Genomic DNA, 14,119 nt, shown 5'->3' with positions numbered 1-14,119 from the left:
AACTTTTTCTCCATAGCACTCATGACAGCGAGACATTCTAGATATTTCACTTCTTTTTTTTGGAGTAATGAACATGTTCAAAAATTGATAGTGATGATGAATGCACAACTATGTGATGACAATGTGAACAAGTGATTGTATAGTTTGGATCATTATATGGTATATGAATATATTTCAATAAAATTGCATATATATATACATACATGCAGGACTTTTTTTAAAGAGATAAAAGACACTTACAGATACATATTCAGGAATAGAAAGCTGATCTTCTGGAAAAGGTTTTAGTTTCATATATTGCTCTTCTGTTAACTCAAAGTCACGCAGGTTTCGACGAATATCTCCAGCTTTCTCTCTTAGCTGAAGATTTGTCTCTTCCAACTGTTTCTGTCTCAATAGAATAGTTTCCATTTCTTGTTTCATTAGTTCTTGATATTTTCTATATTAAAAGAGAATTTATGGAAAGCTTAAAAAAATCTTTGAGATTTAACTTTCCCAAAGTTTCCTTTTAAAAGCAACATAAAATTAGGAAATGAGAAGTCCAACAGTATTTTTGCCTCTACCTAAATGCTTTTTATTTAACCAGTTAAACACAAAATGACAATTCTACACTAATAGATAAATTCATAGTGACAAATTATAAAATTGCATATTTCCTCTGTTTAAGGTTTAAGTCTTACTTGTTTGCTCTGGACTGCACTCATTAAAGTAATTTTCATTTCTCTTTATCAAGATACTTCAGGTATTTCTCTTTAAGATGACAATATTGAGCCACCCATAGGGTATTCATTCAACTTATGAAGTAATGAAAACAGTAATGTGCACTTACTCATCATTCTTTTTCCCTGTCCCATCAACATACAAACATGCTGTACTTCTCCCATCTTAAAACAAATGAACAAAAAACACAACTCTTGACCTCATTTTACTACTCCCTTTCCTTGTTCCTTCAAGTAGCAAAAATTTCAATGGTTCTCTATACTCACTTGATAATAATTCTTTACTTCTTAAATCCATGACAATCAGGTTTTCACCTTCTCTACTAAAATTTTAAAGTTACCAGTGACTCCTAGATTGCTACATTCAATGACCAATTTTCAGTCCTTTTCATTCATGATCTACTGCAAGCATTTAACACAAATGATGTCTTTTTTGAAACATTTTCTTCACCTGGCTTCCAAGATAGCAAACTTTCTTTATTTTTCTCCTATTTTACTGGTAGTACCTTCTCAGACTCCACTTCTGGTTTGTCTTAATGTTGGAGCTCTTGGACCTCTTTTCTGATTATATTTACTTCTTGCGAACTTATCCAGTCTTATAACTTGAATGTTATCTATGCCCTAATGACTCCCAGATTTATGCTCCAGGCCAGACTTCTCATATACCGCCACATGAACAGCTAATAAGACAACTCTAACTTAGTATCTTCCATAATGAACTCCAGCTCTTCACCACAAACCCATTCCACTGAAGCTTTCCCCTTCTTACTTGATAGCAACTCTATTCTTTTTCATTAATTCCGATAAAGAACGGTGGCACCATCTCCAATTCTTTTTTTCTCAAATTCCAAATCTAAGTCATTAGGAATCGTATCAGCTCTACTTGCAAAATGTATTCAGAATCCAAACACTTTATTTCCATCAGCTATCAAGCAGATTATTGCAAAGGCCTTTGAAATGCCCTCTCAGCAGCATAATTTACTGAGAAATATCTGAAGAATTATAAAATTATGCTGTGATTCTCAAAGTGTAGTCCCTGGACCAGTAGTATCACCTTTACTGGGGAACCTGGTAGAAATGCAAATTCTCAGGCCCCACTCCAAATCAGAGCCTCTGAAGGTGGGACCCAGCAATCTCTTTTTAACAAACCCTCTGGGTGTTTCTGATGCGTCCTAAAGTCTGAGAACCATTAATCTAATGTGGCAGCTGTCAATAATTGGTCAGATAATTTTATTAAAAATCAGTTAAATGTTAAATATTCAAAAAGTGAAATATTAAGAAAAGATACATACCTACCCATTTAACTCTAATTAAAACATATCAGGCTTTCACCTTCTCTATCAAAATTTCAAGGCTATCAGTGAGTTCTAGATTGCTAAATTGAATAAGCAATTCCCAGCCCTTTTCATTCATGACTTACTACAAGCAGTTAACACTTTCAGTTTAACAGTAAATTAAATTTATTAAATTAATGTTAAATTTATTAATTTAATAAATAAGATTTCTTTTATAGAAATAAATAAACACATGCCAAATTTTTTATATAGGGTCCAGATTTCTTTTTTTTGTTTTTCTTTTTTTGGGGTGTGTGTGTGTGCTGGTTTGAAAGGATGTCCCCTAGAAAAGCCATGTTTTAATCTAAATCCCATTGTGTAAAGGTAGAATAATCCCTATTCAATACTGTATGTTTGAAACTGTAATCAGATCATCTCCCTGGAGAGGTGATTTGATCAAGAGAGGTTGTTAACTGGATTAGGTGACGACATGTCTCCACCCATTTGGGTGGGTCTTGATAAGTTTCTGGAGTCCTATAAAAGAGGAAACATTTTGGAGAATGGAAGGAGATTCAGAGAGATCAGAGCAGAATGACATAGCCACAAGAAGCAGAGTCCACCTGTCAGCAACCTTTGGAGATGAAGAAGGAAATTACCTCCTGGGGAGCTTCACGAGACAGGAAGCCAGGAGAAGAAGCTAGCAGATAACGCTGTGTTCACCATGTGTCCTTCCAGATGAGAGACTGTGTTCGCCATGTGCCCTTTCACTTGAGAGAGAAACCCTGAACTTCATTGGCCTTCTTGAACCGAGGTTATCTTTCCCTGGATGCCTTAGATTGGACATTTGTATAGACTTGTTTTAATTGGGACATTTTCTTGGCCTTAGAACTGTAAACTAGCAACTCATTAAATTCCCCTTTTTAAAAGCCATTCCGTTTCCGGTACATTCAATTCCGGCAGCTAGTAAACTAGAACAGGGTGCATGGGTTAGGAAATTGAACCCAGGTCTCCTGAATGGCAGGGGAGCATTCTACCACTAAACTATCCATGTACCTTAACATTTCTCGAATATGCTTTCTTTTTGTGTAAATCATCGTTCATTATTTCTGAGTTTAATTATGTTGCAATGGTGGGAGAAGTTAAGACACTTGAGAAGAAATCTGGAAGGATACTTCTTATGATTTGATTTTTGCCCCCAATCTTTAAAGCTGTCTTGCTTACATTTAATTTGGTGATGTTTCTTTTTAGTCCCTCACTTTTACTGAATATTTCCAGAGAATTATAGTTTTATTCATTATAGTTTTCATAGAAACAACACACCTTTTTTTGTACTCATTATATTGTCAATATAATTTCTAATTAAATTATAGAAGTATAATGATAACAACAATTGACAGATATATTTGAGAGTAAATACAATGCGTTCCTGATAAGCACACATCTAGTATGCTGCAAAAAGGATACAAGCATACTAGAAGCTACATCTCCTGATGAGAGTCAATCAGTCTATTTTACAAAGCAAATGAAGAAAGGTTAATCCAGAGAATAGGGAAAGTGGTAGACAATTTAAAAAGTTTCTACTGTCACTTATGGCTTGTGAACCCTGGCCATATCATGTTTATTGAATGAATGCTGAATTTTGTTTTGTTTTTGTATTTTGGGTACTGTATCAAATAACATACTTTTTGCTGCTCTGAATGTAAAAATTATTTTTTCTCTGACTGCAAATTTCTCTATTTTAGCTTACAATCACACACATGAACAGACAATGAAATCGCTTTTAATTGCTAAATACATATTGTTACTGTTTTTAAACTTTTCTTACCTGGCATCCTTTTGCTGAAAAGTTAATTGATTGTCTAATCTCAATGTTAGCAGCTGTTTCTGGTGAAGTGCATCATTAAGTTTCTCCTCCAATTCTTCAATCTTAATACAGAGGAAAAGGTAAGTTTTATGGTCAATTTTCATACTTATCATAATGAAAAACTATTTGAAAAATAGTAAATAGAAAAACACAGCATTGAAAAGAAACAGACTATGGGTAGAATTGTTTTTGCAATAGTTGTTGTCTATGAACTGCAAAGTCTGTCCATGTAAATGGTTTTCAACAATAGTGTCCTCGATGTTTTTTCCAGGCTGTCATTAATAGACTATTTTCTTTCCTCTACCTACTCTCACTGAGAAGCCCACAGACAACCAGGATTTCATGTTGATGCCAACCTCAGGTAGTTACTTCCAGCCAAGACCCCATATTTGTACTACAGATTTATATCTGATTACTACACATCTTGAATTGACTATCTCATAGGTGATGGTATAAACACCCAAATCTCAACCAGCCATCAATCTCATCTAATCCTATAATTTGCATCTCCCTACTCTCCAAAGCAAAAAATCTGTGACATTATATGTTATGCTTAGTTTTTCCACATATCTTCATCTGATTAAATGCCAGATTTTATACTATCTACTTCATATGTGACTACCAAAACAGCACCATCTTCTTCAATATTCACTGACCAGTGTTCAGTTAAACCCCTATCATTCATCTCTAACATGGTATATTATTATAGCTTCCTCACTGGCTTCCCTGCTTCCAGTTTGTCAATCACCAAATCTACCTTCTTTCATCTGTCTTTAAAAAATGCTATCAAAACTTATTTCCCAAGACTTCCGGGTCAAGATGGAGGCTTAACAATGTGCGCATTTCAGTTCGTCCTCCAGAACAACTACTAAATAACCAGAAACAGTACAGAACAGCTCCCGGAGCCACGTCAGTGACCAGACACACAGCGTACCCCAGTCTGGACCAGCTGGACCAGCTGCGAGCACCCCCCAGAACTGTGAGTTCCCAAAGCTGCGGCAGCCAGTGCCCTCCCCCACAGGCTGCTTCCCAGAGGGGAAAGGAAAGGACTATACCAGCAGCAGGGACTGGGCACAACCAAACACCAATTGTGGAACTAATTAACAAATTCTGACTACTAAAAATAGGCCCCCAGCTTAGGTGAACCTGATCAAAGCGGAGGTTGCTCATTTTTGCCCCAGCGCCAAGGGGGCAGGACTGACAGAAAAAGGGGGAAAAAAAAAAGGAAGGAAACAGAGGTTTTTGTGGCTGTGTATCTATAAGGGCTTGACTGCCTCTGGATACAGTGGCAGGACTTTTCAGGCTGCAACTGCCCCAGGCATAGGCAGAAGTGAGCTCTTTTGGGGGCTTATCTTGAGCTTGTGCCTTCCCCAGGGGAGGGGTGAAGCCCCACCCAGGTGGAATCCCTCCATCAAGGAATTCAGACACCAGGGCTTGGTAATTTGAAGCCATTAAAACCAGCCTACAGCCTCTCCTCTGTCTCCACCATGCCCTCAGCAGGGAGAGTCTGCCAAAGTTAAAGGTACTGCATCATCTTATGCTGGTGGGACCTGCAGTCAGACAAATGCCACACACAGGGCAGGATAAGAAAAACAGAGTCCAGCGACTTCACAGGAAAGTCTTTCAACCTGCTGGGTCTCACCCTCAGGGAAAACCGACGCAGGTGACTCTTTCCTCCTGATAGGAGGCCACTTTGGTCTGGGAAAATCTGGCTGGGGTCTATAATATCTAAGTAGACCCTCCTAAGTGTGGGGGGACAAAGGACCACACAAGCAGGGCAAGAAACTAGAAAACAAGTTCTGAAAAATTCTCCTCTGTTAAACAAAACTTAAGCTAAAGGTCCAGATAAAGCTGAACAGAATGTCAAAGAACAGATAGACAACAAATTCATCCAGCAAGAAAACCCTAGATAAAAGAAGTGAAAGCAATCTCCAGAATAAACTAACTAAGGTAATTAAATGCCTAGACGCCCGCAAAAAAATAACAAATCACACTAGGAAAATTGAAGATATGGCCCAGTCAAAGGAACAAACCAACAATTCAAATGACATACAGGAGCTGAAACAATTAATTCAGAATGCACGAACAGATATGGAAAATCTCATCAAAAACCAAATCAACGAATTGAGGGAGGATATAAAGAAGGCAAGGAAAGAACAAAAAGAAGAAACTGAAAGTCTGAAAAAACAAATCACAGAACTTATGGGAATGAAAGACACAGTAGAAGAGATGAAAAAAACAATGGAAACCTACAATGGTAGATTTCGAGAGACAGAACATAGGATTTCTGAACTGGAGGACGGAACATCTGAAATCCGACAAAAAACAGAAAGTATAAGGAAAAAATGGAAAAATATGAGCAGGGACTCAGGGAATTGAAAGACAATATGAAGCGCATGAATATACGTGTTGTGGGTGTCCCAGAAGGAGAAGAGAAGGGAAAAGGAGGAGAAAAACTAACGGAGGAAATTATCACTGAAAATTTCCCAACTCTTAGGAAAGACTTAAAATTACAGATCCAAGAAGTGCAGCGTACCCCAAAGAGAAGAGATCCAAATAGACATACTTCAAGACATTTAATAACCAGAATATCAGAGGTCAAAGAGAAAGAGAGGATCTTGAAAGCAGCAAGAGAGAAGCAATCCATCACATACAAGGGAAGCCCAATAAGACTATGCGCAGATCTCTCAGCAGAAACCATGGAGGCGAGAAGATGGTAGGATAATATATTTAAATTATTAAAAGAGAAAAACTGCCAACCAAGAATTCTATATCCAGCAAAACTGTCCTTCAAAAATGAAGGAGAGCCTCCTCTTCCTCTTTCTCTGCCGGCGCTCCCGCCGCCATCTAGCCCCCCTCTTCCTCTTTCTCCGCCGGAGCTCCTGCCGCCATCTAGCCCTCCTCTTCCTCTTCCTCCGCCGGCGGCACTCCCGCTGCCATATAGCCCTCCTCTTCCTCCTTCTCCGCCGGCTCTTCCGCCGTCATCTAGCCCTCCTCTTCCTCTTTCTCCGCTGGCGCTCCCACCACCATCTAGCCCTCCTCTTTCTCTTTCTCCGCCGGCGGCTTTACCGCTGCCATCCAGCCCTCCTCTTCCTCTTTCTCTGCCGGCGGCGCTCCCGCCGCCATCCAGCCCTCCTCTTCCTCTTTCTTCGCCGGCGCTCCTGCCGCCATCTAGCCCTCCTCTTCCTCTTTCTCCTCCGGCAGCGCTCCCACCGCCATCTTGCCCTTCTCTTTCCCCTTCTGCTCCGGCAGCGCTCTACCCGCCATCTTATCCTTCCCTTTCTCCTCCTATACCAACGGCTCTCCAACCACCACCATGCCCTCTTCCGCCTTCACCGGCTCCTCCGCCACCATCCTCGACAGCCTTGCCACCCTCACCTTTCCTCCTCCAGAACAGCTACTAGGGGAGTAGAAACGATACAGAATAGGTCCAGGAGCCAGGACAGAGCTCAAAAAGAAAGCGTACCCCATCCTGGAACGGCTGACTGTCTGGGAGAACCAGATCCGGTGAGATCGCCGAGGAGCGGGGGCTTTCCCGGGTGGGGCGGCAAGCGGCCGGAGTCCCTCCCTTCCTCCTTTCCGGGCCAGCTGGCAGAATTAGGCAGGCGGTCCCCTCAAGCCGCGGCGGCTGGCGCCCCGACCACGTGAGGCCACCCGGACCAACTGAGAGAATTGGATCAGAAATCCCCAGACCACAGAGAACGGTGACTGGGGGGGTCCCTTCCAAACACGTGACTCCCTGGACCAGCTGGAAACGGTGCACTCTCTCGGGCTACGGTGGCTGGCGCCCCCCCACCACGCTTGGCGCCCCGGGACGACTAGGAAATTCGGACGGGCGCTCTCATGGGCTGCGGTGGCCGGCGACCCTCCCCGCGTTCGGACCCCCGGGCCAGCTGGCACTATTCCAAGCCGCTTCGGCTGGCGAACCTCCCCCACGGTGGGAGTTTTCCAAAGTTAAAGGACCCACAGCACCTTTTACTGGTGGAACCCGCAGACAAACATGTGCCACGAGCGCCACCTACTGGGCAGGATAAGAAAAACAGAACCCAGAGATTTCACAGAAAAATCTTTCAACCTGTTGGGTCCAACACCCAGGGAAATCTGACTAAATGCCCAGAAGCCAGCAGAAGATAACGGATCACACTCAGAAAATGGAAAATATGGCCCAGTCAAAAGAACAAACCAATAGTTCAAATGAGATACCGGAGCTGAGACAACTAATGCTGAATATACGAACAGAAATGGAAAACCTCTTCAAAAACGAAATCGATAAATTGAGGGAGGACATGAAGAAGACATGGGCTGAACAAAAAGAAGAAATAGAAAAACTGAAAAAACAAATCACAGAGCTTGTGGAAGTAAGGGATAAAGTAGAAAAGATGGAAAAAACAATGGATACCTACGATGATAGATTTAAAGAGACAGAAGATAGAATCAGTGATTTGGAGGATGTAACATCTGAATTCCAAAAAGAAACAGAAACTATCGGGAAAAGAATGGAAAAATTTGAACAGGGTATCAGGGAACTCAAGGACAATATGAACCGCACAAATATACGTGTGGTGGGTGTCGCAGAAGGAGAAGAGAAGGGAAAAGGAGGAGAAAAACTAATGGAAGAAATTATCACTGAAAATTTCCCAACTCTTATGAAAGACCTAAAATTACAGATCCAAGAAGAGCAGCGCACCCCAAAGAGATGAGACCCAAATAGGCGTTCTCCAAGACACTTACTAGTTAGAATGTCAGAGGTCAAAGAAAAAGAGAGGATCTTGAAAGCAGCAAGAGAAAAACAATCCATCACATACAAAGGAAACCCAATAAGACTATGTGTAGATTTCTCAGCAGAAACCATGGAAGCTAGAAGACAGTGGGATGATATATTTAAATTACTAAAAGAGAAAACCTGCCAACCAAGACTCCTATATCCAGCAAAATTGTCCTTCAAAAATGAGGGAGAAATTAAAACATTCTCAGACAAAAAGTCACTGAGAGAATTTGTGACCAAGAGACCACCTCTGCAAGAAATACTAAAGGGAGCATTAGAGTCAGAAACGAAAAGACAGAAGAGAGAGGTATGGAGAAGAGTATAGAAAGAAGGAAAGTCAGATACGATATATATAATACAAAAGGCAAAATGGTAGAGGAAAATATTATCCAAACAGTAATAACACTAAATGTTAATGGACTGAATTCCCGAATCAAAAGACACAGACTGGCAGAATGGATTAAAAAACAGGATCCTTCTATATGCTGTCTACAGGAAACACATCTTAGACCCAAAGATAAACATAGGTTGAAAGTGAAAGGCTGGGAAAAGATATTTCATGCAAATAACAACCAGAAAAGAGCAGGAGTGGCTATAATAATATCTAACAAATTAGACTTCAAATGTAAAACAGTTAAAAGAGAAAAAGAAGGACACTATATACTAATAAAAGGAACAATCAAACAAGAAGACATAACAATCATGAATATTTATGCACCGAACCAGAATGCCCCAAAATACGTGAGGAATACACTGCAAACATTGAAAAGGGAAATAGATACATATACCATAATAGTTGGAGACCTCAATTCACCACTCTCATCAATGGACAGAACATCTAGACAGAGGATCAATAAAGAAATAGAGAATCTGAATATTACTATAAATGAGCTAGACTTAACAGATATCTATAGGACATTACATCCCACAACAGCAGGATACACCTTTTTCTCAAGTGCTCATGGATCATTCTCAAAGGTAGACCATATGCTGGGTCACAAAGCAAGTCTTAACAAATTTTAAAAGATTGAAATCATACACAACACTTTCTCGGATCATAAAGGAATGAAGTTGGAAATCAATAATAGGCAGAGTGCCAGAAAATTCACAAACACGTGGAGGCTCAACAACACACTCTTAAACAACGAGTGGGTCAAAGAAGAAATTGCAAGGGAAATTAGCAAATACCTCGAGGCAAATGAAAATGAAAACACAACATATCAAAACTTATGGGACGCAGCAAAGGCAGTGCTAAGAGGGAAATTTATTGCCCTAAATGCCTGTATCAGAAAAGAAGAAAAGGCAAAAATGCAGGAATTAACTGTACACATGGAAGAACTGGAGATAGAACAGCAAAAGGAAAGAAATAACAAAGATTAGAGCAGAAATAAATGAAATTGAAAACATGAAAACAATAGAGAAAATCAATAAGACCAGAAGTTGGTTCTATGAGAAACTCAATAATATTGATGGGCCCTTATCAAGATTGACAAAAAAAAGAAGAGAGAGGATGCAAATAAATAAGATCAGAAATGTAAGAGGAGACATAACTACTGACCTCACAGAAATAAAGCAGGTAATAACGGGATACTATGAACAACTTTACGCTAATAAATACAACAATTTAGATGAAATGGACGGGTTCCTGGAAAGACATGAACAACCAACATTGACTCAAGAACAAATAGATGACCTCAACAAACCAATCACAAGGAAAGAAATTGAATCAGTCATTCAAAAGCTTCCTAAAAAGAAAAGTCCAGGACCAGACGACTTCACATGTGAATTCTATCAAACATTCCAGAAAGAATTAGTACCAACTCTCCTCAAACTCTTCAAAAAAATCGAAGCGGAGGGAAAACTACCTAATTCATTCTATGAAGCCAACATCACCCTCATACCAAAACCAGGCAAAGATATTACAAAAAAAGAAAACTACAGACCAATCTCTCTAATGAATATAGATGCAAGAATCCTCAATAAAATTCTAGCAAATCATATCCAACAACACATTAAAAGAATTATACATCATGACCAAGTAGGATTCATCCCAGGTATGCAAAGATGGTTCAACATAAGAAAATCAATTAATGTAATACACTATATCAACAAATCAAAGCAGAAAAATCACATGATCATCTCAATTGATGCAGAGAAGGCATTTGAAAAGATTCAACATCCTTTCCTGTTGAAAACACTTCAAAAGATTGGAATACAAGGGAACTTCCTTAAACGATAGAGGGAGTATATGAAAAACCCACAGCTAATATCATCCTCAATGGGGAAAAATGGAAAACTTTCCCCCTAAGATCAGGAACAAGACAAGGATGTCCACTATTACCACTATTATTCAACATTGTGTTGGAGGTTCTAGCCAGAGCAATTACACAAGAAAAAGAAATACAAGGCATCAAAATTGGAAAGGAAGAAGTAAAACTATCACTGTTTGCAGAAGATATGATACTATACGTCGAAAACCCGGAAAAATCCACAACAAAACTACTAGAGCTAATAAATGAGTACAGCAAAGTAGCAGGTTACAAGATCAACATTCAAAAATCTGTAGCATTTCTATACACTAGTAGTGAACAAGCTGAGGGGGAAATCAAGAAACGAATCCCATTTACAATTGCATCCAAAAGAATAAAATACCTAGGAATAAATTTAACTAAAGAGACAAAAAACCTATATAAAGAAAACTACAAAAAACTGTTAAAAGAAATCACAGAAGACCTAAATAGATGGAAGGGCATACCGTGTTCATGGATTGGAAGACTAAATATAGTCAAGATGTCAATCCTCCCTAAATTGATGTACAGATTCAATGCAATACCACTCAAAATCCCAACAACTTATTTTTCAGAAATAGAAAAACCAATAAGCAAATTTATCTGGAAGGGCAGGGTGCCCCGAATTGCTAAAAACATCTTGAGGAAAAAAAACGAAGCTGGAGGTCTCGCGCTGCCTGACTTTAAGGCATATTATGAAGCCACAGTGGTCAAAACAGCATGGTATTGGCATAAAGATAGATATATCGACCAATGGAATCGAATAGAGTGCTCACATATAGACCCTCTCATGTATGGACATTTGATCTTTGATAAGGCAGTCAAGCCAACTCACCTGGGACAGAACAGTCTCTTCAATAAATGGTGCCTAGAGAACTGGATATCCATATGCAAAAGAATGAAAGAAGACCCATATCTCACACCCTATACAAAAGTTAACTCCAAATCGATCAAAGATCTAAACATTAGGTCTAAGACCATAAAACAGTTAGAGGAAAATGTAGGCAGATATCTTATGAATCTTACAATTGGAGGCGGTTTTATGGACCTTAAACCTAAAGCAAGAGCACTGAAGAAGGAAATAAATAAATGGGAACTCCTCAAAATTAAACACTTTTGTGCATCTAAGAACTTCATCAAGAAAGTAGAAAGACAGCCTACACAATGGGAGACAATATTTGGAAATGACATATCAGATAAAGGTCTAGTATCCAGAATTTATAAAGAGATTGTTCAACTCAACAACAAAAAGACAGTCAACCCAATTACAAAATGGGAAAAAGACTTGAACAGACACCTCTCAAAAGAGGAAATACAAATGGCCAAAAAGCACATGAAGAGATGCTCAATGTCCCTGGCCATTAGAGAAATGCAAATCAAAACCGCAGTGAGATATCATCTCACACCCACCAGAATGGTCATTATCAACAAAACAGAAAATGACAAGTGCTGGAGAGGATGCAGTGAAAGAGGCACACTTATCCACTGTTGGTGGGAATGTCAAATGGTGCAACCACTGTGGAAGGCAGTTTGGCGGTTCCTCAAAAAGCTGAATATAGAATTGCCATACGACCCAGCAATACCATTGCTGGGAATCTACTCAAAGGACTTAAGGGCAAAAACTCAAACAGATATTTGCACACCAATGTTTATAGCAGCGTTATTTACAATTGCAAAGAGATGGAAACAGCCAAAATGTCCATCAACAGACGAGTGGCTAAACAAACTGTGGTATATACATACGATGGAATATTATGCAGCTTTAAGACAGGATAAACTTATGAAGCATGTAATAACATGGATGGACCTAGAGAACATTATGCTGAGTGAGTCTAGCCAAAAACTAAAAGACAAATACTGTATGGTCCCAATGATGTGAATCGACATTCGAGAATAAACTTGGAATATGTCATTGATAACAGAGTCCAGCAGGAGTTAGAAACAGGGTAAGATAATGGGTAATTGAAGCTGAAGGGATACAGACTGTGCAACAGGACTAGATACAAAAACTCAAAAATGGACAGCACAATAATACCTAATTGTAAAGTAATCATCTTAAAACAGTGAATGAAGCTGCATCTGAGCTATAGGTTTTTGTTTTGTTTTGTTTTGTTTTTACTACTATTACTTTTATTTTTTTCTCTATATTAACATTCTATATCTTTTTCGGTTGTGTTGCTAGTTCTTCTAAACCGATGCAAATGTACTAAGAAACGATGATCATGCATCTATGTGATGATGTTAAGAATTATTGATTGCATATGTAGAATGGTATGATTTCTAAATGTTGGGTTAATTTCTTTTTTCCGTTAATTAGTAAAAAAAATAAAAAAATAAAAAAAATAAAAAAATAAAAAAAAAGAGAATGAGAAAAAAAAAAAGAAGAAGACATGACAATCATAAATACATATACACTGAACCAGGATTCTCTAAAATATATGTGGCAAACACTGAAAACACTGAAAAGAGAAATAGACACATCTACCATAATACTTGGAGACTTCAATCCCCCGCTCTCATCAATGGACAGAACATCTAGACCGAGGATCAAAAAAGAAACAGCGAATTTGAATACAATAAAGGAGCTAGACTTAACAGACATTTATAGAACATTACATCACACAACAGCAGATACACCTTTTTCTCAAGTGCCCAAGGACCATTCTCAAGGATAGACCATATGCTGGGTCACAAAGCAAGTCTCAATAAATTTAAAAAGATTGAAATAATACAAAACACTTTCTCAGATCATAAAGGAATGAAGTTGAAATCAATAATAGGCAGAAGAACAGAAAATTCACAAATATGTGGAGGCTCAACAACACACTCTGAAACAACCAGTGGGTCAAGGAAGAAATTACAAGAGAAATAAGTAAATATCTTGAGGCAGATGAAAAGGAAAACACAACATATCAAAACTTATGGGATGGAGGGAGGATAGAAGAGAGAAGCGGGAACTCTAGTCCGGGAGATAGCAAAGGACCGAGGAAGTATGATGTAATTATGAGTGGAAGGCTGAGCCAGAAGTTTGGGAAGGAGCCGGGAACCCGGGTCTAGAAAGGCTAAAACGGACTTGCTTCTGGAAGTTCTGCTCTCAAAGAATACCATGTGGCCTTTTCAAGCTGCTGTGAGTGCCTCAAATTCAAACTTATTGCTGAGCCTATGACTGCATCTGACAGGATTACAACAATGAGGTGGCTTCAGCTCTT

At 39.1% G+C, this 14,119-nt stretch overlaps 1 protein-coding gene across 5 annotated transcripts in view; it reads right to left on the bottom strand.

The window, feature by feature from the left end:
- The window catches only part of PIBF1 (progesterone immunomodulatory binding factor 1), a 341,226-nt gene that overhangs the window by 309,862 nt on the left and 17,245 nt on the right, over positions 1-14,119 (bottom strand). For all 5 annotated transcript variants that reach the window (XM_077158415.1, XM_077158414.1, XM_077158416.1 and 2 more), the window contains exons 3-4: positions 3,819-3,919; positions 241-439 (exon numbers count right to left, since the gene is read on the bottom strand). In XM_077158415.1, coding sequence (XP_077014530.1) covers positions 241-439; positions 3,819-3,919 — 300 coding nt within the window. The remainder of the gene's footprint in view (positions 1-240; positions 440-3,818; positions 3,920-14,119) is intronic.

Source organism: Tamandua tetradactyla, chromosome 4, assembly GCF_023851605.1.
Source record: "Tamandua tetradactyla isolate mTamTet1 chromosome 4, mTamTet1.pri, whole genome shotgun sequence".
NCBI lineage: Eukaryota > Metazoa > Chordata > Mammalia > Pilosa > Myrmecophagidae > Tamandua > Tamandua tetradactyla.
This window is presented reverse-complemented; position numbering and strand designations above follow the sequence as displayed.